General features: G+C 47.0%; 1 protein-coding gene across 1 annotated transcript in view; it reads left to right on the plus strand.

Moving 5' to 3' along the window:
* Positions 1 to 27567, plus strand: part of PM20D1 (peptidase M20 domain containing 1) — a 202687-nt gene that overhangs the window by 66908 nt on the left and 108212 nt on the right. Inside the window, exons 4-7 of the mRNA XM_078644591.1 lie at positions 3042 to 3128; positions 3947 to 4080; positions 20898 to 21017; positions 25857 to 25932. Of these exons, the coding sequence (XP_078500717.1) occupies positions 3042 to 3128; positions 3947 to 4080; positions 20898 to 21017; positions 25857 to 25932 (417 nt within the window). The remainder of the gene's footprint in view (positions 1 to 3041; positions 3129 to 3946; positions 4081 to 20897; positions 21018 to 25856; positions 25933 to 27567) is intronic.

Consider the following 27567-nt stretch of genomic DNA (forward strand, 5'->3'; position numbering starts at 1 on the left):
TCCCTGGTCACAAGGTTTGCTCACCTCATCAGACTATAGGATCAACCGAAATACCTACTAACTTTCAAGTGCAGACCATTGATTATATGTGTTCACCGCAATACAGCCTTACTTTTTCAGTCCTTTATAGCTTCTCTTCGTTCTACAAGGAAGGTGGATATCGCCACAGTGTCAGGAGATAGCGGTTCTATTCTCAATGCGCTAGATACTGGCTATGACCTGTCAGTGAATACTGTTGATGGAGTAATGACATTCCTTAGTCGGAGGCTTTTTCGGACGTTTTAGCCTTGGGGAATCCGGTGTTGATCCTTGTGTGCCACAGGTATGCCAGAATTCTAGGGAAACCAATTACTATTAATGGTTCTCCTTTGGTTCAGTCTACGCAAAGTAGCTTGTGGATATTCTGGAAATCTGGCATGCAGGCAGCCCTCGTGGACCATGGACGAACACCACTTTACTTGCAGAACTCTTATGGATTTAGCTTCGTTAAGCAGCCCCTCCTTTAGAGGCTTGAGGGGGCTGAGGACTGATGATGTGTCACAGCCAATGAGAAGACAACCCAGCTTTTCAGGAAAAGCGGGTAAGTGTATACTTCTTTTACAATTGTTAGCAGGATAGGAACTGACTGAAGAAGAAGCTGACACAAACACCAACCTTCTCCTCTAAGTTGTTACGCTCTGTTAATGGCTCACCTGCACCTTTAGGCAGTAACAGGTAGCTTTCCATGTTCCTGAGGGGGCAAGAGAGAGTAACAGGAAGCACTTTCCTCTTCATTTTACAGACTCATTAACCTTTCTTAGGGGGCTAAATCCCCCCCCCCCTCGATTTTTTAACAAAAGACTTTTGTGAATTAAAGGGCATGTTCTGTATCGATTTAGGAACATTACATTTTATGTTGTGTGATAAATGTACTTGATTTGTGCAAGTGCAAGCTTAAAAATGCCTCAAGATTTTATGGGTGTTGAATAGTTACTTCTTGCTGGCAGACTGACGCCCAGGGATGCTTCGATTATTTACCTATTATGCCATCGCTTGTTTTTTAAAAAGATTTCTAGTTGCACGACTTACTTAGCTAAGTTATCTACACCTTCCTAAATTATCAATTTCAATGTGATCTATATAAAAACGTCTTGAGAGTTGCAAAATACTGCAGTTGTTTTCTCTCAACCATACTACAAATGTGTAACAGCTGTAGAATCCGGTTACCGAACTTCCTGTACCTGGGGTCTCCACCTCTAGCCAATATTAAAAGGAAGTGGATGGGCTGGGCTGGACATAGTAGCAGACCAGTAGATTTCCTATGTCTGCGCTAGACGAGGAGTAGACCAGGGCTATGTATAACTGAGTTTAGAAGGACGCTCGCATCTTCAGGCCATGCCAAAGGTGACAATAACAGGCTAAATTTCTCTGTAGATTAAGATAATCCTGCACACATCTGAAGATGCGACCTTGGTAGGTGAGAAGAGGTCACTTTCAATTAACTGGTTCCCTTTGAAATTTGGCAAGTGTCTTGGGAACACACTCTAATCGAAGCCAAAGCCACGTGCTCTCAGAAAACAATCATATATATGATTCTTCCCACACAGAAACCCCTTTCTCCCTTGTTGCCTAGCCAACATAACCAGTTTTAAAAAAGCATTTTAAGGCAGATCTGTTGTAAGGATCATGTATTCGAAGGGCCTACTCGACAGTACAGTCAGCACCAAATGAAGTTCATTCCCAGAGTGAAAAAGCATTCAGGAATCTAGCGGAAACCCCCACAAATGCCACTTCCGTCCTCCCCCTAAACCGTGAAGAATTGCAGTTGAACCTGCAGACCTGAAAGGGTTAACCTCAGTGAACACCCTTCCTCTAAGCACTGCAACACGAGGTTTCCTTTCCAGCTCCAGTTAGACCCCCCTTATCCCAAGGTCAACCCCGGACGTATGCCTAGTGGCAATTAAATGCACCAAGTAGAACCTCACCAGGAGGCTTGGACCGCTGAGGCCTTGCTTCTTCAAAACCTCCATCTTCTGGGCCTTTAGATGCAGCATTCTGACTATCTCCCAGGGAAAAGGATGCAAGGGTCTTCTACATCCCTTGGAGCTGCTGTAGCAAGTGGACTAACAACATTCTCTTTCAAAAAGGCACTGTTCATTTGAGGACTGATGAAGCACCGCAGCCACCTCCACCTAAAAGAGCCAAGGTTGACACTGTTATAGGCTCCAGATTCACAAGAGGAGAGTGAATCTTTGTATCCAACTAAACATTGACATGCTGAAAGATCTGCAATACTTGATGTGGACCCATCTGCTAAGCAATCCTTATCAAGCTTGTTCTCCAGAGCAAGGGAAGGGAGAGACCTCCTATTCGAGGATCAAAAAAGTGGTCCAAAGCCATTGCCTTTCATGTACTTGTTTTTCCCCCTTGTCATGTTTCACTTAGTGAAAATAACAGAAAAAGAAATGTAAAAAATGCAATGTTGCGGTGTTTATTTCAAATTCTTACACTTCTAATCTTTTGATCGAGTTCTCGTTTTCTTATATGGAATCTGGTACTTTAGCTGCATAATGCCTGACACTCCATACCTCTCTTATCTTCAGCCTGTGCCTTCTTTTCAAGGATTGACTGTACGATCTCTTCCACCCCCATGATTCTCCTGCCATGGTCTACCATAGGCCTCCCTTTATCCTGCATACCTGCACTTACCCATGCCTCAATTATTCTCCATGCAGTGCAGCCCCATTCCAACTTGCCCTACACCTTCCGGTCACTGTGCACCTCCAAGCCCTGTGCATTGTCATACCCTCCACGCTGATATGTCACATCTCATACCTGCACTCCCAGTCGCCTCAGACCGTTACCTATACACTTTCCACTGCTCCCTCCCATGGGCTCCTTGAAGCACCTTGCTTCTGTTCTCTGACCTCTCAATGCTCTTTCCTAAGCCATTCACTCCCTTATCCTCTCTTACGTTTAATGCATTATCACGTTGGCCTTGCCACGTGAGATCCCTCTATGCTGTAGTGCTTCACTTGATACATGTTGTGTTTCCTACTTAGGGCATTCTGCAGGCCCTGGAGTTCCTACTGAAGATAAAGTACAGACCGCAGAGATCCTTCTACGTTGGTATCGGGCACGATGAAGAGGTAGAGGACCTCATCCACATTTTTGGTGGCTCTGCCTTTCTGCTTCCACCATCTTTTTGGATCCTTTTTGCCTCATTTCATCTGAAACTGTCTTGTGATCTGTAGCTCTAGAGACCACTCACTTAAACCTCTCCAGATGTCTTTGTTTTGCCCTTTACACTTTGTTCTTGTTATCTATGTGCATTTCCCTCTTAGCTCCTTTTTCTTTTTAACAAAATCCTTTTTTAAATTTCTTTCTGCCATTCCATGTCACTAATTCTCACGTTCTTTCGCTCTCACTCCCTCGATCTCTTTTCAGTTTTTGTCACACTGTAATTCTGCGTGTCTGTCGCGCACTCTCAATTTTCTGAATCTGTACCTTTCTGAATTTGTACCCCTATATCATCCTTATGTCTGTTGTTACCTTTGCTTCTTTTCCTAGGGACTCCCTATCTTTCTTTCTTACTCCACTTCATGCGTAGCATGCTCCCTACCCTTCCACGTCACAGTTTCTCACCGTCTTCTGCTCATTCTCTCTTGTCTCTTTCACTTCCCTCTGTCTTGCGCCTCCTTCATTTCATTTTACTTGAAGCAAATGGTCTTTGCTGCGCTTTCAGGCCACCAATCAATTTAATTATGTTAAATAGACAAAATGTAGCTGTGGTTGCACAGCAGGATCATAAATGATTTCATGTTTTACTATTTCTTACCTGGCCATGTAAATCTAAACACCTCCTTTATTCAGTCCATGTTATGTAGGTTGACCTTGTTGTTTCCTCCACAGCTTCTTCTTGAACATGTTTACCCCTACTTATAGTCTGTTCTTTGACTGCCCATAGGTGTCTGGTTATAAAGGTGCTCTACAAATAGCTGCCAGGCTGGAATCTCGAGGTGTTCGTCTGTCCTTCTTGACGGACGAAGGCCTTGGCATCTTGGACGGAGTGATCCAAGGAATGAACCGTCCCATAGCGCTGTAAGTAACTGCAAGTCACTCTTGTAATCTGGTGCAGTGTCACTTCCACCATTTGCATCCAGCGACCTCCTAAACTACCTTTCTAGGTTAGTGAATCGGTATCTCTTAACCCACTCGGCTGTTGCCATCATTTATACACTTAAGAATGTAAAAGAAAGTTTAATCTGTTTTTGGCTGTTTCATGCACAGTGAACTTGGATTCTGGTTCCCCATGTTCATCCTGAACAAAGGAAGACCGGTGTGGTCTCTATAATGTTCAAGTGCTCTGGGTTGCCGTAGCCGTGGTCTATGTGAAAGGTAAACAAAAAAGTCTAAAACTAAGGAACTGCAAGGTAGAGGAACTTTCTACATGTATGGTGCAGAGTACGAACCCACTTTTGCTCTGTTGCCAGTGGTTGAATAATGGGTGGCAGTCTTAAGATGTAGTGGGCGCTTTCCGAAAATGAAGGGACCCACAATAGATACTCCACTTGCAACGGGGATAGGAGCACCCTAGAAGGCAGCCCCTTACTTGTTTCTACATTATGAGCTAGATATACATAGGGAAGACTTTGTGATTACCAAATAGCGGGCTTTTGTGATTCACTATTTGGTAATCGCAAACACAAATTATTAGCGATTCCAAGTGGCCCGCAAATACACTTCCCTCATTGATATTCATGAGGTACGTCTCACTTTGTGACCCATTGGAATCGGAAAAATCACAGGGATGGTGATCTGCTGTGGTCAGCAGACCACCAATGTCTGTGATTGCTTTTAAATAAAGCACTTTTTTTTTTTAATGCAGCCCGTTTTCCTTAAAGAAACCGGGATGTGTTTCAAAAAGAAAAATGAAACGTTTCCTTTTAATATATTAAGAGTAGGCAGTAGTCAGTGGGACCACTGCCTGTTCTTAAAAAATGTTTCAACAAACATTCACAAAGGGGAAGGAGTCTCTTGGGGACCCCTACCCATATGGGTTACCACCTAAAATAAATAAATACCAGCATTTGTAAAGCGCACAGCTACCTCCGGAGAAGTGTCCCAGGGCTGGGAGCCGTCAGGAAGATTAAGCGAGCTATTGCCCAAAGTCACATGGTGCTGATCTAACCTGCCGCTGGCGCCGGGGATTGAACTATGAACCCCGGAGTCCACAGTCGGGCACCCTGGCCACTGCGCCACACCTCTTCCACACTTAAAGGTCGCAAAACAGTCACACATACCACTGGGATTCTGTATAAGGAAGGGACTCCCTTTACACGCCCCTTCTTAATACTGAATCGCAAACACACAACATAATAGGTTACCAAATAACAAAAAAGGGCTTTATGCATTAAAAAATGCTTTTTTTGTGGTCGCAAACAGCTGATTCTAGAAATCAGGCCAATTACGACCTCAAAAAAAGTTTGTATATCTGACCATTAGTTCTGAGTTCAGTAGATGTGGAGAAGATTGGCATATATGCATCCAATTCCCGGTGCCAGTGCAGTTATTGCTTTTGTGCCTTCTGTTTTTCAAGACACCGCTCACTCAGGCAGGGCAGGCTGCCTTAATTGCTTCATGTGCATTGGGTGCAAAGTACGGTCTGCCAGTTGTTGGCGAATACCAGATATGGCTGCACCCAGAAGAGGGCAGATATGCTGATATGTCTAATCAGCTCCTACATGCGCTCTAGTTTGAGGAAGGTGTGTTTATGGACAAACAATTCTCAGCTAACCTTTGCAGGACTGTCGGCCCCACCTTTAGAATCAAGACTTGTGCTTTTTAAACGCAGCCTTTCCAAATTTGTTGCCTTCACTCTAAAAGTATGCAAGACATACAATGGAATTTACTTCAGCACTACGTGCTTTTGAAATCAGTAACCTTTTTAGGTGGAGCCTTGGCAGCGCATGAGTATTCAAGTATGGACTTGAAGCTCCGCCCACTCTTCGCCCATATTTTCCATTGGCTTGTGTCATTGTCCTTTGTAAATGCTGCTTCTGATTCGTTAATAGGCTTGTTAGTCCCTCCTTAGTACCTTAATGTCTTCATTTGTAACCTCACATGAGGACTGGCCCTTTTACTTCTGTTGTTACACGGTATGTCTTATTTAGTCACTGCATGCTTTGCTGCAACATTCAATGTGCCATGCGCGCTTTTACTTTCCAAGTAGCCCGGGACAATGGCGGCCTCTTCTTGGAAATTAAATAGGTCTTGCATTTACAAGCGTTTGAGCTATTGGCATTGTTAATGACAATGCCTTTCATGTATATGTTAATTATCAAAACAGATAAAAGGCATTGTCATTTGCAATTCCAATAGCTTAAACTCTCGCAAATGTGAGACCTATTGCATTGCAAATGCTTGTTAGAAATGTCACAAGATGAAGGCAGATCAGTCTGGCTCCTTGATAGGTATGCGTCATGAAAATGAAACTTTCAAAGGCACTGGCCTGTTATGCAGATTAAGGCATTGAAAATCAATCCACCAAAATGAAAACAGTTGCTCAGGCGACATTGCACACCCTTTAAAACATAAAAACACCTTAGCAAAGCAAAGCTTACTTGTTGTCCTCGCTGCCGTCTTTGTGACCCATAGGACCAATGGCAGCAAAAGCAATTTCAGGGAAACCAAAGGGCAAGCTGAGGGTAGCATCAGCCGCCACTGGCTGAATTTAACATGTGTCCATGTATAGGGCAGACTAGGTGGGCCTTATTTGCCTTTTTCAGACTTATTTTTCTTTTAATTTTTATCCATTGGTAGTGCATCCAACAACTTCGGAATATGCATTGTAAACTCTCCACCTTGCCTCTGTTCTTGGTCACATGGCATCACTATTTGCTGTGACTGTGCCAGGTCTGATTTGTTTTGATTTTTTTGGCATCAGAGTATTCTTTGTTTACAATGTCTCCAAGTGTTCTGGATTGCCCGTTTAAGGCACAATGTTGGTGCTACAATAACACATAAATGTATAAATCTCAAATTCTTTGTAGTCCTCAAAGCCTATGTTAATGGCATGTGACAATGCATCTTGACATACTCCAACAATGTGCCTCTATGGCTTGTAGATTGTAAGTCTCTATTTGAGCGGCTGGGGTTGGCACCAGTTCCTTGCCGGAAAGTAGCAAAAGTCAGGGAAGATGCCACTCCCGGATAAGCAGTGTTATGGACGGCTGGCAGGCCACGTCACTAGGGCAGTCACAGACTGAGACAGCCGACTAGGTGAGGTCTCAGCTGCTAATGCAGTCTGAGACCACAGTAACACAGTTGATATGTGCAGCGGAGTGCATTGCTGCTTGCAGACAGTAAAGCGTGCCTTCTTAAGTTCTTTCCAACAAAGCAAGCCGTCCTTACCTCCAGTCTCCTCAGGAGGAGTGACGCTCTTCTTTAATTATCCTGATTCGCCCTCTGCAATGACACTCTCCGGTACATTGGCAGCTGCTGAAGGTGGCTATGCGAGGGTTCAGCAGGGTGACAGGGAGTGGGTTCAAGTGCCTGGCTCCACGGAAAGGGACTTATGTGTGACACAGTGCAGCAGGCAGTGTTGCTGGTACAGGGCCAACCGTCTGCAGCTGAGTGTGAGCATGCCTGCCAGCACTGCCTTCATTCACAGTGAGATCCCCATAGCCTGTGGGAGCAGAGCGCGGGTGGTGCACACCACGGGTGGTGCGCTGTCAGCTGCTGACTTGAGCTGCTTTCTATCAGTGACGTAGACACAACAGAAATGCGTAACAATGCATTACAGTGCGGTAATGCGGAGTACCACACTGAATGCATTGGTATCACGCCTGATGCGTGATACTTGGCAGTACTGCGCGCCTCCTGAGTAAAACTGAGAGTTCAGGATTGGCAAGAGGATCCACGTCATGTGATCCCGCTTGTCACTCCAGGCATGTGAGCCCCATTGCTTTAAATGCAGCGTTTTTAGACACGCCTTTATTGGTAACTACGATGTCTATAATGCAAGGCGCTGCACAGGGAAGGGACATCCAGGAATGGCTTAGTATGTTACGATTGGCAACTAAACACAGTGTATTCACCTTTAGAGACGTGCAACTGAAAAGGCGGCAAACGATGCACGACAGACATCACATTTTGCATAGAAGAAGAAATACGTCGTCTGAACACGAACAAGCGCACGCATGACAATGTGCACTGCCATTTGTCACTAACTCAGCCCTCAATCACATTCACTTACACACATTGGTCAGATCAATTTAGTTGCATTCAAGAGAAAAGAACCACCTTTTTAAAAATTTTACCTTACACCAAATATTTTGTGTTGTCTTCCTGAACTCCTTCTATTCATTTTATAACAGCAGCAAGTGTTCTTAGGATGAACTTAAAACCAAGGAAACCATTACTCTATAACTTCTGGCGTGTAACCACTGCCTCTCCCCATTGTGTGATCTTGGGCAAATACAGTTACCTGTCTCAGACAGTCGTGAGGGGGTGACACCATGAGTTACCCGCACTGGGTGACACCAACCCTAGTGACGCCTCTGTTTGAAGCTACATCAGGTGCAGATCTCATGCCAGGACACCTTAGCGCGCCCAATAAGTGCAAGACACACTGTCTCGAGAACAGAAACTAGGCTACAAGAGATTGTGGGACCTAGATCAACTAGCCTCTTAAGAAGCAGTTGGTGGCCATCATATGACAAATTATCCGTTTAGGACAACGGAGGGGGTGAGAAGGTCCTATGTGGGTCCTTGTTCCGAGTCCATGGGTATGGCCAGGCATGGTGCATAGCACACAGGGGGAACGTCCTTTATAACGCAACTATTACTACGCACTACCATTGCAACAAAACTTTTACAACGCAGGATCCATTACAACGCATGCCATTACAACGTAAGTATGGGTAAGTATTTAATTTAATTTTAACCCCTACACTATCCAACACTTTCCCTACTGTTACGCCTCCCTGGAGTTAGAATAGAAAATTAAACCCCTACACTATCCAACACTTACAATAAATAATACTTACCCATACTTACGTTGTAATGGCATGCGTTGTAATGGATCCTGCGTTGTATAAGTTTCGTTGTAATTGTATGTGTGGTAAAAGTATGTGTTGTAACGTTGTAACGTCATACAACAGCACACAGTGATATGGTTTTGTATACATATGACAATCAGTGGCATGGGTTTGTAGAGTTGTTGGAGTGCCCTCATGGGGTTCAGGCAGGTCATCTCCCTCACACTTTCTCACAATGTCAGCAGGCTCCCTGCTGCCATTTTCTCAACTATAGTGAGTTGATAGAGACCCTGTAGGGAAACCATTTTTGTAGGGTAGAGGTTCCCAGGTGAAATTAGCTAGGTAATACTTGAGTGTTGAACCGATGAGAGCTGTTGGAATCTGATACGCGTGGGAAAGCCTGAATGTTACTATCTTAGTGCAAGAGCAAGATGAGCATTGCTCAGTTATCACCATGGCCATAGCACAGTACTGCTGTCTTCATGTTGGTGTAGATGTTACCCTGCAGTCAGCATGGATAGGCCTTCAGTTATCAGGGAGATTTGCTTTGCTGTAATAAATACCAGAGCCTGGCTGAAAGTCTGCTGATATTTTACAGCAGCAGGTGGGGACCATGATGCACCAGGAAAAGGCACATGTGCTCTAATTGTTACTGAGTTTTGTTATTCAGTTCTAGTAAATCTAGGTGCCCTTTTCAAGCTTGTACATGTTTTGCAGTCTTGAACACAGATAAGTCCTCTTGATGGATAGATATGGGGAGACACCAGGGACTCTGGGGCTATAGATGCTGGAGCGCTTTGCACTTCAGCATACACTTAGAAAATCAACACAAACAGTGGTAGTTTGTATTTTTTTTTAAACCTGAAAATAGAATTCTTTGAAAACGAGCCCCTCGGAATGGAGAGGACTTACTCTATTCTATTCTGTTCTATCATGATGTATAGAGTGCATGGCTACCAAAAGGCTCTCCAGAGCTAGCATCCACATCATTACTGGCGCCTGTGCTCATCAGAGGACCCTCTCAAGAAAAGGATTAAGCTACATGGAGCCATGCTATTAAATGCTTTCTACACGGGAGTCCATTCTCCATCAGACGCGGGCTAATGGGCATAGAGTTCCAAAGTTTAGGAACAACTTAAGAAAAAGAAAGCCCACCATCGTGTCCTGCATAATTGAGGCACTTTCATGAGTCGTGCATTGGTTGACCTCAGTGCCCTGCTAGGTATGTAAGGCACCGTAAGGGTCCTTAGCAGAGGAGGGCCTTTCTCATGAAGTCCTCAATGAGCCGGGCTTAGAGCCTTGAACTTCACCCGCTGATCGGTGGGAAGCCAGCTAAGAGAAACCAGGGCATTCTTAGCAGAGAGATGTCTTGGAACGTTAAGCAGAAGCTAAGCCGCTGAATTTTGGATGACTTGTAGCCAGTGTTCCCGGTAGGGTGCGCGCTGCCCACCTTCTTCGTCAAGTACCAACACCTATTATGAAGCGTGCACTTCACTGCCTAAGTCACTGCTGGCATCCCAAGAGTGAGAGACCGTTCTCGAGCGTTGGCTTTAAATCGCAAGCAGGGCAAAAAAAAACCAGTCACAGTAATGTTAACAATGACCTGTAAAGCGCACGGACACCGGGTGGTTTCATGGCGCTGTAGTAGGCTCTAACCATTACCTATGGGGAAGTCAGTTGGAGGCTTGCGTAAATAGCCAGGTTTTGAGGGACTGTGGACTAGGGGTTGGGGCGGACCGGAATAACAGGCGTGGAGGCCGTATGTATTTCGCTATGGTAGCTGTTTTATTTACTGTTCGTTATCAGGGCAGTGAAAAGGGGTTGAGCCTGGAAACTGTAAAGTCCTTCCCGGGCGTCAGCTGGACAGTGGGGTCTTCGGGGCGTCTTCTGGTCGTCAGGTGGATCCGGTTTCGCCTCTGAGGGAATAGAGAGAAACAGGGCAGTTAGTCCTTTTTGGATCGGACCGTCGGAGTCCTAACGCCAGCACCCGGGTTGTGAGGGGACAACGAAGAACGTGAGGAAGGGGACGGTAAGGGAGGTCTCAGAGGAAAGGAGGAGTATTAGGAATGGGGAGAGCGTGCCAAGGTGAGGGAGGAGTGCAGGGACTATGGTACAAAGTGATAAGTGGCACAACTACGTATAATACAGTGTTTTGGTGTTCTATCAGTGGAAAGACTTATATACAGGTATTTACATCTATCTACAGAGGGGCCCGGAAAAAAAGGTAACAGTCTACTCACGTGCCCCGCCGCAACTCTCCAGTGAGTCGCGGCCGCTCTCCAGCAACCTCCTGAGGACTCCACCACTCCTCGGTCCAGACGTCCTCCGTTTCCTCGTCGTCGCTCCTCGCACTCCGTCCACTCTCCTTCTCTGGTTCTCTACGCGCTGTCTCCTGCCACGAGTCCGCTGCCTGGAACGCTCTCCTCTCTTCGTCGCCGGCTTTTCTGTGTCTCCAGCTGCTGTTGGGGGCGGGATTTCCGGTGTCTCCGGGGTCACGGGAGATCGCTTCCGGGTCAGGACTTCCGGGGTCACAGGAGGTCACTTCTGGGTCATTGCGGGACCCCGCAGGTTGGTCCGTATCCTGCAAGGAGAGAAAGAGAGGAGGAGTCCTGGTCGTCAGGGACGCAGGGGGGTTAGTGGTCATGGAATCCCTGCTCTGACGCCGCCCCGTCGAGGTGAGTGGCGCTCCCCTTCCACATACCCTTTCCCTAGCTGTCTTTCCTGTGGGGGAGGTAGGTGGGGGATATCGAGAAAGATAGTCAGCGTTGCCCTGTTCTGTCCCTTTCCTGTGTAACGTCTTGAATCGGTACTGTTGCAGGGATAGGAACCACCGAAGCACACGGTCATTTTGACCCCGGTTTCGTGCCATCCACTCTAGTGGGGCGTGATCTGTATAGAGAAGAAACTCACGTCCCTCCAGATAATATCGAAGGCTCTCGATTGCCCACTTAATGGCCAGGGCCTCCTTTTCCACCACAGTGTAATTCATTTCCCGAGGGAAGAGCTTTCTGCTGAGGTAGAGGATAGGTCTCTCCACCCCTGTCTGGTCTTTCTGGGATAGAACGGCTCCCAATCCCTGGTCTGAGGCGTCAGTTTGCAGGATAAAGGGTTGTGTGTAGTTGGGGCTGATCAGGACTGGCTCAGAAACCAGGGATCGTTTGAGTTCGTGAAAGGCTTGTGACATCTGGGGAGTGGGGTGTTTTAGCACAGCCTCTGTTCGGGTGTTTTTCTACAGTAGGTCAGTCAAGGGGACTGCGGTTTGGGAAAAGTTGGGGATGAACCTCCTATAGTACCCTAACAGCCCGAGGAAGGCACGGAGGTCTTTTTTTGTTTGTGTGAAGGGGATGGCCTGGATTGCCTTTATTTTGTTGTCCTGAGGTCTGATAACGCCCTCCCCAAGCAGATACCCTAGGTATTTTACGGATTGGGCAGCTAGAGTGGTTTTAGCGGGATTGATAGTGAACCCGTATTTCCCCAGGGATGTGATCACTCGTCTCAGGTGGGATAGGTGCTCTTGCCAGTCATTGCTATAAATGACGATGTCGTCAAGGTACGCTCCTGCGTATCGGGCATGGGGTTGTAGGACAATGTTCATGGCCCTCTGAAACGTCGCAGGGGCCCCATGAAGCCCGAAGGGCATGACTCTGAATTGGAACAGGCCATCCGGCGTAGAGAACGCCGTTTTCTTCTTATCTTCCTTTTTCAGGGGGATTTGCCAGTAACCCTTGCAGAGGTCCAAGGTGCTAATGTATCTGGCTCTGCCTATACGTTCTATCATCTCGTCTACTCTTGGTAACGGATAGGTATCAAAACTCGAGACTTTATTGACCTCTCGAAAGTCTATGCAAAACCTCGTGGAGCCATCGGGTTTGGGGACGAGGACTATGGGCGAGTTCCAGCTACTGATTGACGGCTCTATGATGCCCATTTGTAACATCTGCTTGGTCTCTTCCCTGATGACGTTTCGGCGTGCTTCAGGGACCCGGTAGGGCCGTTGTCTCACGGTTTTCCCGGGTTCTGTGTGGATGGCATGTTCAATGACAGTAGTGTGCCCTGGCAGGGAGGAAAAGACCGCCTGTATCGGTGATGGTGTGTTTCTTAGATCTTGTCGCTTCGTTTCGGGCAGATCAGGGTCCAAACAACACTCAAACTGCAGGGTTTCTCCGCAATGTACACTGGCTAGTACCGGCTGTGGGCCCTCCCACTTCTTCAGAAGGTTTACGTGGTATATTTGTGTCTGGTTGCGGGTGTGGTCCAATTCAATTTCGTATGTGACAGGAGTCACTTGTCTCGTTACCTGATACGGCCCTTGCCACTGGCCTAGCAACTTGTGGTCGGAGGAGGGAATGAGGAGTAGCACTAGGTCACCAGGAACAAAGGACCTCGCCTTGGCTCCCCGGTCGTACTTGCGTTTTTGGGTGGCCTGTGCGGTCATCATGTTTTGCCTCACTATTTCTCTAATTTGGCCTAGGTGGGTTTTAAGGTTTGCGACATATTCCGGTAGAGGTCGGGTGCGATCAGGTTCGGTCTCCCGGGCCATGTCCAAGAGGGTCCTGGGGGCCCTCCCATATAAGAGTTCGTAGGGGGAGTATCCGGTACTGCTCTGGACTTTGCATCTTATCGCAAATAAGGCTAAGGGCAACATTTCTTCCCAGCAAAGGCTCTCTAATCCCAACAGCTTCTTGAGGGTGGTTTTCAGGGTGGCGTTATACCGCTCCACCAGCCCGTCGGTCTGGGGGTGGTAGGCAGAGGTCCTTATCTGTTTAATGCCCAGCTGGGAACACACCTGGCGCATAAGGGCGGAGACAAACGGGGTGCCTTGGTCTGTCAATATCTCACGGGGAAAACCCACCCGGGCGAAGATGGTGACGAGGGCTTTTGCTATGTTCTGGGTGGTTGGGTGGCGTAAAGGAATGGCCTCAGGAAACCGGGTGGCGTAGTCCACGAGGACAAGAGCATATCTGCACCCGCTCCTTGAGGGTAACAAGGGGCCTATAAGGTCCATCCCCACCCTACTGAAAGGGACATCGATGAGAGGGAGGGGTTGGAGGGGTACTTTTGGGGGCCGGTACCGACTGTTCTTCTGACATACCGGGCACTCACGGCAATATTGGCTCACTTGTTTGTACACCCCGGGCCAGTAGAAATTTTCCAGAACGGTCTGTCCGGTTTTATCATCCCCGAAATGACCCCCTAACAAATGGCTGTGAGCCAGGAACAGTACTTTGTCGCGAAAGGGACCGGGAACGAGTAGTTGAGGGTTTTGTTGGGGTCCACCTTTCCTGTACAACAGACCGTTCTTTTTGAAGAAGTAAGGACATACGTGTAATGGGTCTTCGTTTTCCAGGACACGCCCCCAGGCGTCCTGTAGCACCGGGTCTTCTTGTTGTGCAGCTCGATATTCACGATCGGATTCCCAAGGATGGTTGTCCGCCTGGACAGGATAGGCTGTGGTGTGGGTCCTCTTTTCTTTCTTCTTTTGGTTTCTTGATTTCAAGGTTTTGGTTGTTGGCTCTAGGGGGGGAGGGTTTCAAGAAAAGGGAGCCTTGGTCCACCACCTTTCCAAGGAGTCCGTAGCGTCTTGTAGCAGACGCAGAAGACCGCTGTAGTCACTACCCAGGATCACTTGTTTCGGTAGGTTTGGCACCAGTCCTACTGTAAGAGGGCTTCCTTCTTCCGAGGTGTGCTGTACTCGGACGCGGGTGGTGGGATACCTCTTTGTATCACGGTGTACGCATTGAATGTCCACTATGCCGGTCACAGGCCCTATAGGGGTGGGCATCTCCTGGGGCCTTAGAACGCTTTGCCTGCAATCGGAATCAGCGAGGGCCATCATGGGGTGGCCGTCGATCTTCACCGGACACCGGAAAGGAGGAGGGCTGGCATCTGTGGTAAGACAAACATAGTTCCTGGCAAGCCCAACCTCTATGGGCTCTTCCTTCTGTGGACAAAAGCGGGCGATGTGTCCATGCCCTCCACAGTGGTAGCATTGAGGTCCGGGAGGACTGAGTCTCGGCGATACAGGGAACGGGAACAAGGGGACGGGTTCAGGTTTTCGAGGCACGGCAGGCCTTTGGGGCCGAGGGTGACTTCCATGGGGCATCCGGGAAGGGTGTTCGTCTTTCTTCTGGAAGTCCTGTGCTCGGCTATAGGCACTTGCGATCTCCACGGCGCTGTCTAGGGTTAGGCGGGCATGTTGTCGCACCCATTTCTGGGTGGCTGGGTGGAGTGAGGCCAGGAACTGCTCCAAATAGATTTTGGACAGTATCTTCTCCTTTGAGGTCGTGGCAGGCTTCAGCCAGCAGTTGGTCAGATCCTGGATGCGAAATGATAAAGCCCGGGGTGTTTCCTGGGGTCCTTCGCGAGCCTGCCGCAGTCGTACCCTGTAGGTCTCCTCGTCAATCCCAAGCTGCTCCAGGATACAGGTCTTTATGTCTTGGTAAGGTGTTTGCCCCTGGACGTTGGCCTGTTGGTAGGCTGCTTGCAGTTCCCCTGTCAGCAGAGGCCCCAAATAGTGTCCCCAGCGATCGGCCGGCCATGCAGCGGCTTGTGCCAGACGCTCGAAGTTTGTAAAGAAGAAATCCGGGTCTTCTCCCGGTACATACTTCTGCAGGACCACAGAGGGCAGGGAGGTCGCTGGTCTCTGCTGTCCCATGACGTCAGCTAGCCTCCCAAGGGCCTGATCTTGAACGGAGCCCTGGTCCTTTAAGACGTTGTGAAGCTGTCCTCGATCGTCTTCGGCCGTTTTCAGGAAGCGTTCCATCATCTTCCCTAGCAGCTCCTGGCTTTCTGCCAGCTGTTTCACCGCGGCCTCCATGCTTCCGGTATATCCCACTTCTGACACCAAGTGTGGACTAGGGGTTGGGGTGGACCGGAATAACAGGCGTGGAGGACGTATGTATTTCGCTATTGTAGCTGTTTTATTTACTGTTCGTTATCAGGGCAGTGAAAAGGGGTTGAGCCTGGAAACTGTAAAGTCCTTCCCGGGCGTCAGCTGGACAGTGGGGTCTTCGGGGCGTCTTCTGGTTGTCAGGTGGATCCGGTTTCGCCTCGGAGGGAATAGAGAGAAACAGGGCAGCTAGTCCTTTTTGGATCGGACCGTCGGAGTACTAACGCCAGCACCCGGGTTGTGAGGGGACAACGAAGAACGTGAGGAAGGGGACGGTAAGGGAGGTCTCAGAGGGAAGTAGGAGTATTAGGAATGGGGAGAGCGTGCCAAGGTGAGGGAGGAGTGCAGGGACTATGGTACAAAGTGATAAGTGGCACAACTACGTATAATACAGTGTTTTGGTGTTCTATCAGTTGAAAGACTTATATACAGGTATTTACATCTATCTACAGAGGGGCACGGAAAAAAATGTAACAGTGTACTCATGTGCCCCGCCGCAACTCTCCAGTGGGTCGCGGCCGCTCTCCAGCAACCTCCTGAAGACTCCACCACTCCTCGGTCCAGACGTCCTCCGCTTCCTCGTCGTCTCTCCTCGCACTCCGTCCACTCTCCTTCTCTGGTTCTCTACGTGCTGTCTCCTGCCACGAGTCCGCTGCCTGGAACGCTCTCCTCTCTTCGTCGCCGGCTTTTCTGTGTCTCCAGCTGCTGTTGGGGGCGGTATTTCCGGTGTCTCCGGGGTCACAGGAGGTCGCTTCCGGGTCTAGACTTCCGGGGTCACAGGAGGTCACTTCCGGGTCATTGCGCGACCCCGCAGGTTGGTCCGTATCCTGCAGGGAGAGAAAGAGAGGAGGAGTCCTGGTCGTCAGGGACGCAGGGGGTTAGTGGGCATGGAATCCCTGCTCTGACGCCGCCCCGTCGAGGTGAGTGGCGCTCCCCTTCCACAGGGACATCCTAAACTTCAGATGGTCAATGCATGCCCGGATCTCCAGGGCGAAGGAGTTCCACAGTCTAGGGGTGAGAGTTGCAAATCTGCAGCGTCTTAGACATTTCCGCTTGAACGTGGGGGTAAAAAGGAGCGAGAGGTGAGCTGAGCACAAGTTGCGAGAGGGTGTGTGCCGGAGTATCAGGTTGTCGATGAATTTGGGGCTCTGACCATGCAAGAATTTGAAGATCAGGCATCCTGTTTTAAACGCGCAGCGTTGAGGGATGGGGAGCCAGTGCAGTTTCCTTAACAGGGGTGTCGCTGGTTGCCATCTGGAGTGTCGTAGAGCAGGAGGAGAAGCATCTGTGGGAGTTGCAACAGGACACTGAGTTCGAGCAGGCAACTCCCACATATGCCGCCTGCTCCCTTAGTATTGAGGTAAAGTGGCAGCGGCTTGCAGGGGCAGATGGCAGAATTTGAACTCTACCATGCTGATATGAGTTATCAGCAGATGCTCGTGCGGGTCAAGGCACATACTGTCTTCCATTCCTTGGGTCATTTAAGTTAGATAAGGACCTGCCTCCTGTCTTCATGCCTAATGGGGCTGCCCCAGCAATTCTAGCATAAAAACAAACTTTTAATTTAGGCTCTGCAGCTCATAAAAAGCTCTACAGCAGCTGTGTTAACTGTCTCCCTCCTCTTTGTCAGTCACGTGTTTTCATTTTCCCTGTTTAAAAGGCAACACATTTCTGAAATGCTCAATCTAACTGGTTACTGAGATTGCAAGGCTTCCCTGCTGCCTTGGTGATGCTCGCATCACCGTGGCCTTCTCTATAACATAGAATTTGTTTATGGCTCACAATCCTTACTAAGTAAAGGCTCATAAATGGAGCAATTTAGATACAGATCTGCCTGCTCTGTGTTCGTACCCCTTGGAGCTCTCTCCATTTCTCGCTCAAAGACAAGCTTTTAATTGTGTGCACTGCAGCCAAACTCTACAGCGAGACGTGTTAACTGTCTCCTTCCCTTTTTTTTGTAACTGTGTTTTTGTCTTCCTTTTTCAGATAGAAAGGTTTAATCTAACTGGGGTGTGATGTGGCCTAATGGCAAGTCACTGTGAACCTGAGGGATGAGGCTCAAGTTCCAGTCTTGATTCAACATTGTATGATTGTGGGCAAATTACCTAATCTTCTTGTACATAAAGTGTGATGTAATCAGACACTTTAAAAGACTGCAAAAGTTATGCAGATCACATTGACTCCGATTTGTGCCTGCACAGTGACCCCCATATTATTGTAGCCTTCTAGATGATGTAGCTTTTTTTATATATAACTCTGAGTCCTAATTGGATAACAGCTGAGAGAACTGAGCAATTATCAGGTTACACAGACATACACAATTCCGCACCCGCGCTGACTCTCGCATGACATCCATGAAGAAGGTTCCTAAGACACCACAGCTTTCTATAAAGATTAATGCTGTTCCCCATACTGCCTTGGTAGGGTGAATACTCCTTTTTTTTTTTTTTGCTCTGGTAGTAAACAAAATTATGCAGGTGGCAAACACTACTGCTTATGGTAGCTGCACTCGCATGCCTCGTCAGTTTCTTGGCGCACGTACCCTTGGCTGAAGTGCATCGAGGCCTTACACTGCCACACAGAGCAACTAAATTAGAGGTAATATTGCCTATAACTAAGGCTTCCTGTTTTCCATTTTTACTGATAAATACAGACGGAAAACAATCTATTTCCTGTCTGTATTTATTTTTAAAATTGGAAAAATACAGAAAATTTTCCTTCTTATAAGTGACTCCCCTTGTTGTCTTTCATGAATTCGAGACCAACTCTTAAGCAGATAGACACCATGGGGAATTAAAAAACAGAATCAGATTCCCTTGGATACACGCATATGTTAACATATATTTGTATGTAATGCTAATATTTACCTGTCAGTGTAGTGTTTTAATATATTTGACTGCTTAATTTGCTAAAATGTGACAGGCATCAAAGTATAAGTGCATGTTAATCAGTTCAATAATTGTGGAAATATCCCATTTTACGACTCCATTTATTCTCAAAACATAAAATAAATATGGATCAATGCCAATAAAGTGGCCGAAAAATAAATATGGATGAATACAGACGGAAATGTTAAAAAATAAATACCATAAAACCAGGAGCTCTACTTATAACCTTCTGATCATATATCGTGGAGCCCCCAGGTACAGAGGGTTCTGTAGTCCAGGAGGGAAAGTACTAAAGCCTGTACAACAATCCTTTTAGAGAGAAGGGGGAGCAGATCTATAATTCTCCTGAGTGTTCTAAGACGACCATAGCAGCTGGCGGCAAGTTGCTTTGCTTGTGCTTCCATTGTGAGTGACTTGTCAGGCCACATCCTCTGCTTTTTATGGTTTTTTTTGGGATAGTGCTGTACCTAGACAGTCAGGCCATCCTAGCGTCTGGAAATTCAGATTGTTGCCCAGCAACTTGATCTCCATCTTGTTCCCATTGAGCTTGAGGTAACAGCCAGCCATCCAATTGGCTACATTTTCCAAACTAGGGCTAAATTGTTGAGATTGTGGACCCTGCCCTGGTGAGAGGGTGAAAACCAGCTGTGTCGACTGCGTAGGAAACAACTGACAGCCCGAATTCAAGGACAGTCTCCACCAGCGGATGCATGTAAAGATTAAAAGGCATCGGACCCTATTCTGCTTCATTAATATCAGACACCCAAAGGTTAGGGACCTTGCTACACAAAGGCCACTGCTGGAACTGCCTTATGACACCACCGCAAATAACTTCAAGATGGTGCCATATGTCACAAATGTTTAGTTATTATTGATGCTACAAAAGAAGAATGATTCTGGTTAAAAGGAGGAGTTCTGGGGGAGAGATGCAAGCAACATTTTCCCGATTATGTATCTGAAAGAGCCACCTACACTACTTTGCATCTTCAGAAGGGAAGGAAAGTGTTATTTCCCCCGGTACACACAGACACAGCTGGGTACCTGCTGCCCCTCGAGTGTAAGTTACAATTTTGGGAATTATCTTGGGCGCACACTCTCCTTGTATCCTGAACTGATAAAGCAGCTACTTGATCTTGAACAATCAATTTACAGAAAAACATTAATGCTCTGTTAAAGACTTTTTCGATGCCATATCTGTGCGCCTTAGGAGAGGATGTTGAGGTTGAAGCATTGCATGGCTAGAGCTTCCAACTGGATTTCAAAACTCAGAGTGGGCACCTTACCTCTGGCTGACTTGGTGTCTAGGTGGAGATCCCCAACGGCTCAGCCCTCCGCTTTCTGTGCGGTGTGTCTTACAAGGGTTGAGACAGTGGCACACTTCCTTTTTGAATGTCCCGACTACCGTGCCCCAAGGAAGCGCTGGCTGGTACCTCTATGCAGGCTCCTTGGCACTAGACAACATTTGGTGGCTCTCCGCATTTTACTAACTGATACTTCCCCTTTTATTGTCTGCGCTGTCTCCAAATTCCTAAAATGGGCTTGGATGATTCGAGCAAAAAGGCTTTCCATCTCAATTTAATCTTATTTTAATTATTTATTGTATTTTTATCTGACTGTTTTATGAAATTATATCTGTATGTCATTTTTTTTAATTCTTGAAATTGCATTTTGTAATGTATTGCTTTTAAGATATTTACGTATCGAAATAAAGCCTTTTTCACTCACAGCATTGCATGGCTAGAGCTTCCAACTGGATTTCAATAAAGGGAGTAGAAACGGTGTGCCTTTGTCTGTGAGCGTTTCTTTCAAGCAAGAGTAAAGTTAGCAAAGACGCCCAGAGTTTTTTTGTTGTTGTTGAGTGTATTAATAATTGTGCATCAAAGGATGTTGTCAATGTTGTTGATCACAGAGAGTTTGAGTCACACCCCGTGTTGCCTAAACAGTTATTTTGACGTTTCGCACGTGGTAGAGTGTGCGTGTTCCCAAGTAATTGCAAGTTTTTGTCTGTGGACATTAAGGTCTTTGATTGAGGCAGCCGTTTGTATTGTCTGTTGCTATATCGACCACCCCATAACCCGGGTTTCGCTCTGCCTGCCCCAGGATCGGTGCTACGGAGAAAGGCTACATAACCATGGACCTGAGTGCGGAGATGCAGCCGGGCCACTCGTCCATGCCCCCTCGCGAGACCAGCATCGGCATCCTTGCTGCGGCAGTGTCCAGGTGATGGTTCGTCCCGCTCTATAAAGTCCCTGTTTAGACTTGAAACTCAGCCTCTTGTTTCGTGTGCTTTCTCCTATCAAACATCCATTCTTTGCTCCAGCACTGCCCTGTTTGGGTTCTTGGCTCTCTCTTTATGGGGCCCATGCTTGAAACCATCTGCTCCTCTCTGGGTATCTGCACCACATGCTGTTAAACCTTTATTTTCCTTTTCCTGTTCTTCCACTTCTCTCTATCTCTGGTCATCTGAATAGAGGAAGCGGGAGGGAGCATGCGGACCCTTTTGGAGGGGGATCCAACTTTCCTAGAACTTTAGGTTCTTCGGGTGTATGTCCGAGAAGGACAGCCTTCTCTTTCTGGTCACTGCTGTCCTCCCTCTAGGGTTATCATTTTGGAATTTTCCCTTAGGGGCCCATTTCCCCAGGTCCTGAAGTTGCCAGTGATAATGAGGCTGTATCCGTAGGGGTAGCTTTTGTGCACTGCTGGGTTCCCCTGGCCCATGGTTCTGTTCCTCTTCGCATATTTCACTCAGAAGGTAGCATGGCCACACCCTAGGGGCTTGTAGCATAGATCTGAACCCGGGACACAGCTTGATACAGCAGTCCCACTCGAACGTCAATGATCAGTCTGAGGTAACTCGTACAAGATAGAACAGAAATGTCAGGAGTTTAAAAAGAAGAAAAATTGAGGGGTCTAGCAACTTCTGGTGCCAAGGCAGGACCCCAAACAGCTTTATGGGCTCGACCTTGAGACTGGATGGGTTTACTATGTCAAAGGGGTCCTACACGCAAGTCTTTACCAAGGAAAAGGGCAGTTAATAAATCCTAGGTGAGAAAGGACTCTGGCAGCATTGGTATCTGTCTCTGTCTGCTGACATTTCCCTTAACTTGCTGCCAAGAGAATCCTAGCAAGAGCTCGGCACGTGTAGCCCTCCATGGTGTTCTCAAACAGCAAAACCAGAAATGTGCCCTTTCCAAAAGGGGCTGTTCTGGTGAAGGTTGATGGAAAATGACTCCAGTGTTCCAGTAATTCCGTATTATTTGCCTCGGGTCTGTGGATACAGATTTTTTCACAGGTGTCTTCTGGGTCTGATTTGTGCGCAGGTGATTGCTGGTGATGCGCCGTCAGTGCTTACGGTGCCACAGGGTGGACGCAAACATCAGAGGTTGTTCATAGTCCAGTATTTTGAGTATCGGGGCACCCAGCGATCAGGCCCGGTTCTAGCGGGTGGGCCGGGTGGGCCAGGCCCACCCAAACATGACCCTGGCCCACCCAAACAGGAGCCTTGGCCCTCAGCACTGAAGGCTGGCTCAGCCCGGCAGAGACAGATTCCTGGGCGGGCACACACACAGAGACAGTTTTAGAGATGATCGCAGCCACACCCGAGTACTTCACAGGTCTTTAAAGACCATTTAAATGTTAATGAGGCTTTGTTTATTTTTTCACCCCTTCATCTCTGTATGGGGCAAGGTGACAAATCCTTTCTTTGATGTCGGTAACCTTTGGTAACCTTTGCCTACTATCCTGCTGCGTTGATATTTCTTTTTCTATGCAGCTCAGGAGAAAAGAAGTTTGTTTATTCTTAGTCACCTTTCCTAACCCCTGCAGCTGCTTATCACGTCAGGCTGTGACACAAAGTTTGACTAATGGAGTAGGTAAGAGAATGTGTTACTACATTTTTTACTTTTTAAAATCTACACAGGCGGAGCAGGACACATACTTCGTGTGGGCTTCATTTAAACAATTTTTTATCAATATTGTGGCCAATGCAGGACAACAATAAGACGATAACGCTGGTGATTAATGATCCTGCTGGAGGGCAATCATTTGTCTGTTAGTAGTTTTTAAATGCGGATGGACTGTATTTTATGTGGATAGCTCAGTGGGTTCCTGCCTTTGTCACAGAGATCCTTCTGTTACTTGTAGTTCAGAAGTAACAATCCTAACATAGGACAGTAACCAATGAACTATCACCAAAGAGCTGCATACAAACATGAATGGTATAGTTAGAACTTCACTTTTTTTGTTTTGTGATATAGTTAGAACTCCCTCAGTCTTTCATTATTCTAATGTTGCTAAAATGAGTATGTTTGGGCAGATATACATTTTTATCAGTAAATCTGAGCCCCATGGAATACTCTTTAAATCCTAATGTTATGTTTCACAAGACCAAACCCTCTTAAAATATCCTGCTCACCAGTATGGATGACATGTGATTCCTACACCTTGTAATCCTCAGTGGCTTATGTGACATTCCCTGTAGACTGATTTACATACTTGTTTGATTCATTGTCTCTGTATAATGTGTGCGTGGTGTAAGATACTGTGACACCCTACACTGATATGAGTAGCGCGATACAACAAATGAAATGCATATGATAGAGGGGCTACGTAAAGAGGAGGGGCGCTGGTGGAGGGTGGCAGTGAGGGAATCCGAGGAGGAGGTAGTGGGAGGGGCTATGGAGCGATGAGGGGCACTGGTGGAGGATGACAGTGTGGGAATCCGAGGAAGAGGTCATGGGGTGGAGGGAGCTAGGGAGAGATGAGGAGCATTGGTGGAGGGTGGTAGTGAGGGAGTCAGACGAGGAGGTCATGAGGGGGAGGGGCTACAGAGATAAGGGGTACTGGTCTTCGAGGAGGAGGTCATGAGGGGGAGGGGCTATGGGGATATGAGGGGAACTTGTGGCGTGAGGCAGTGAGGAAATCCGAGGAGGGGGTCAATAGGGGGGGGTAATGGAGGGATGAGGGGCACTGTTGGAAGGTGGTAGTAAAGGTATTTATGGAGAAAGAGGTTATTGGTGCGTCGCCAAAAAAGATTTTCGCATCAGCGCTAAAGTTGGCCGTCATGGCCTTTCTGTTTTTGTTGGGTCATAAGGGCTACTGTGGTACATACTTTAAAGTGCGTGCTAATTATATTTACTGCTATATTCAATGTTTTAGTTTGAAGGTGATTTTTCTAATGTTTTCACCGGGCAAAATGAAAGTGGAGCCCGATGGTGCCTGATATGGGGCTGGGGCCCAAAGTCAGCAATGAGATAAGGTGCACTGGAGAGCAGTGGATAATCAAGCCTGTAAGGGAGTGCGTTGCAGAGTCCCGTGGTCAGGTGGAGGTAGTAGTGAAGAGGGATTCTCCCTGAAGGCTCGCACAGAGGGAGCTCGAGAAGTGTCACTTGCCTGATACTCTCTCCTCAGAAACCTCCTCTTCCCATCAAAGGAACATTACATGAAAAAAACACTTTTTGAGAGTGATGACATTTAGAAAGAGATTTGGAAAAGAGTGCGTTTTACTGGGCCTTGTAAGACTAAAAAGAGATAAAGGAGGGCCCTGAAGCAGGCCTGCCTAGAAATATATGTGCAAAATCGAGCCCCAGTGGCCCACCCAAATGCACCCTTGGCCCACCCAAATAAAAATTCCTGGAGCCGGGCCTGCCAGCGATCAAGGGGCACTCACTGTGACATCGGAATCGAGCTGGTCCAAATACTCTCAAGTTTACAGCCCAAGTCCACTTCGAGGACTGCACTCAAAGGGGTGGGTGCTGGGGTGAACTCCGTTTTATTCTCTGGCATGGAATGGTTGCCACAAAGAGTCAAAATATGTTCACTCCCCACCGGGCGAGGCATGACCGTCTCACATCCAGAACACTCTTTGTCAAGGGCCGACTGCAGCCTGTCACTTACAGGCAGGGTGGTGCACTGAGGATTCTGCCTTGCAAGCTTGCTCACCAATGTCTCCATCTTAGTGCTGCGGACCCGCGTGTGGGTTGTTGGTTTTCGGGGCTGCAGGTCCTCGTCTCTTCTGGGCTGACTTTCCACACGAATCAGCAGCCGTCCACGCGATTGCAGTTTGTTTGCACCTCTGACTGTCGGCGGCAGCTCAATTCCTCATGACCTAGCTGTCTCGATCAGCTGTAACGATGCAAGGAGTGTACCGATTACTCCATATCCTCCTCCTACGGTCCTACCCCACATTTGAGAAAGTATTGCGAGAAATATCTCTTCACAAGGGGGAGCTATAGTTCTCTCTCCGTTTGCCTGAATGCCCATGCTGTTTGGCTGAGATGCATTTCCCTCAGTGGCCACACGAGAGCACTATGGGTCTGAGATGAAGAGAGCCACACTAGTTTCCCAACGGAAGCACATTTTAATCGATGTACCCATTCATACAAATGTAAGGAGACCTATTTTGTTGTAGTTCTTTTACGACAAATGACATATTTGGCTCCCTGAATCTACAGCTGTTTTGAAAATCAACAATTCCTTTACCCTTTGAGGGATGTGTCAACGAGGAACAGAAGAATACAACACTATTCAATTGATCATTACATCTTACAAGGGTATCCTGCTTTCACCTGCTTCCCTCTGCTCATTTCTTTCATTATTCCACCTTTTATTCCACTTCGTTTACTGTACTGAACGGACTCTCTTTAATACAGTTTATGGTTCTACATCTTTAATGTATGCATGGGAAATTATGCAGTGCCATTTTAGCTATAACTTTAATGTGGCACTTTAAAAGTCACTAGGTAGAGAGGGGGTCGAGGAGAGGGGGTGGATGCAGGTTAGACAGACGACAATTCCATTGCGGCCCATCCCCCAGATGTTTACATGTTGGTGAGGCATAGCTTCAAGATGAGGGCCTTCAGTTTCTTCCCGAAGAGCAGGAATGAGGGCGCTTCCTGGTTCTGAGTGGGTACCGAGTTCCAGACCCGGGTAGCTGTGCAGAAGAAAGCTTAAGATGTTGTGTTCTCCATTCAGCATTACTCATTTTTGTCCCCAGTGAGTTTGAAATCTGTTGCCCAACCAAGATCTCAACCTTCCATCTTGTGTTGTATTTTGTTCCAGGCTGGAGCAGAATCCGATGCCCAATCTGTTTGGCAGCGGGCCAGAGAAGGCCACCTTCGAGCAGTTGGCTCCAGAGGTCAGGACACTGCTTCTACACCTAACAACATAATGGTAAACTGTGGGTAACCTCTTTCTCCAGGTCCATGTGTGCAAGCAGCATGAATTGCTCACTCTCCTCAGCAGCGCACGATACTAGACACTATTCCTTGCAGTGGCTCCCCAACATTCCCTTACTTTTCTTTCCCCTTGAGTGGTAGCTGTGGTATCACATAAAGGCTGACATTTGTTTTCAGGTCCAATACAGCACTAAAGGTATTACACGTCGATGTCAAATCAAAGGTGTCTCCTTAAAGGGGATACGTAGTTAATCTATAGTTAGACAGATAGCTCAGTTACAACGAGACAACTGGAAACCAGAAATGCCTAGCAGGCATGTTTCCATGATATGGCTCCTAATGGGCTTTCCATAATACACAGCAACCTTATGGTTTGATTGTGCCCAGTTACTCACTGGACAGGCTTTCTGCTTATTTGTCAGCTTTCAGTGTGTTGACTTTGAGATGCCCCTGCTTCAGATTTCAGGAAATCACTATTTTGTTTAAAAGCATGTTGTCTGTCTCTGATGGTTAGCTACACAAGCCTAGACCAAGGTTTTGTGAAACAAGTGATGTTACTGCTGTTGTGGTATGTTGGGCCTGAAGTAAATTATTATTCGAATCACTAACATTTACTGTTTGGTTTGTTGATTAGAAGCCTTCTAGACTATGTCAAGTAAACAAAGCTCCCTCTAAAAAAAATACTTTGTAAGCAGGTCAACCAACTAGGCCATTCTTATCCCTAACAGACCTCTGTCAACGTTATGAATGGAAACATTAGCAAAAATCCACTGTGACATCTATGTTGTAACATCGCAGGCCCTTTCAGAGGGCCACATGGCAAGCAGAGATAATGTGCCCAACTGTGGGGGTTGAGGGTTTTTACTCCTGATATCCCGGGACCCAGCCTACTATGGGCTCTGAGCAACTGGGTCGATAACCCATTCAGCACTTGACATGTCATGATAGCGTGGGTTGAGCAGTCCAAGGCTTCTCTGGAACGAGATAGGTGCAAGGTGCGCAAAGGCTCACAACTCTGAATACATTCAGCATTCCTAATAAATAATTAAGTCAAATCCTTGTTTTCATGTAAATTGGAGAATTTATCTACTAATACAAATTACAATACAATGCACTACATGTAATAGACATAGCCTTTTTGAGTCAAGCTCACTAGTGTTACCCGGATCAGCTTTCCAGTCCCAATTTCCTGCTTATGGTTATTCCCTGTTCACTTAATAATTCCTTGCTGAGCTCTCCAACTTCATAGTAATGTGTCATAAACAGTATCACTCCAAATCTCCAGTGATTCAAGTCGTCCACAGTATCTGGCAATCCAAATTATAGTCCATAATGTCAAAATAATGTTCATTGGCCACTTCAGCTAAGACACCAAGGTTCGTCGTAGTTCACAAATCCAATTTATTAAGATTCCTTCCAATCAGTATACGATACTTATAGCAGCCAACACGTGTTTCGTCAGGCATTAATATCATGCCATACCGACTTCTTCAGGGCTGCAAGCCAAGAAGATATATTAGCAACATAGCAAACCATATAAATGACTGTTCAAAGTCTGGAAAATTTACACTTAATCAAGTCACCCTCTGAGTGGA

This window comes from Lissotriton helveticus, chromosome 5_1, assembly GCF_964261635.1.
Source record: "Lissotriton helveticus chromosome 5_1, aLisHel1.1, whole genome shotgun sequence".
Classification (NCBI taxonomy): Eukaryota; Metazoa; Chordata; class Amphibia; order Caudata; family Salamandridae; genus Lissotriton; species Lissotriton helveticus.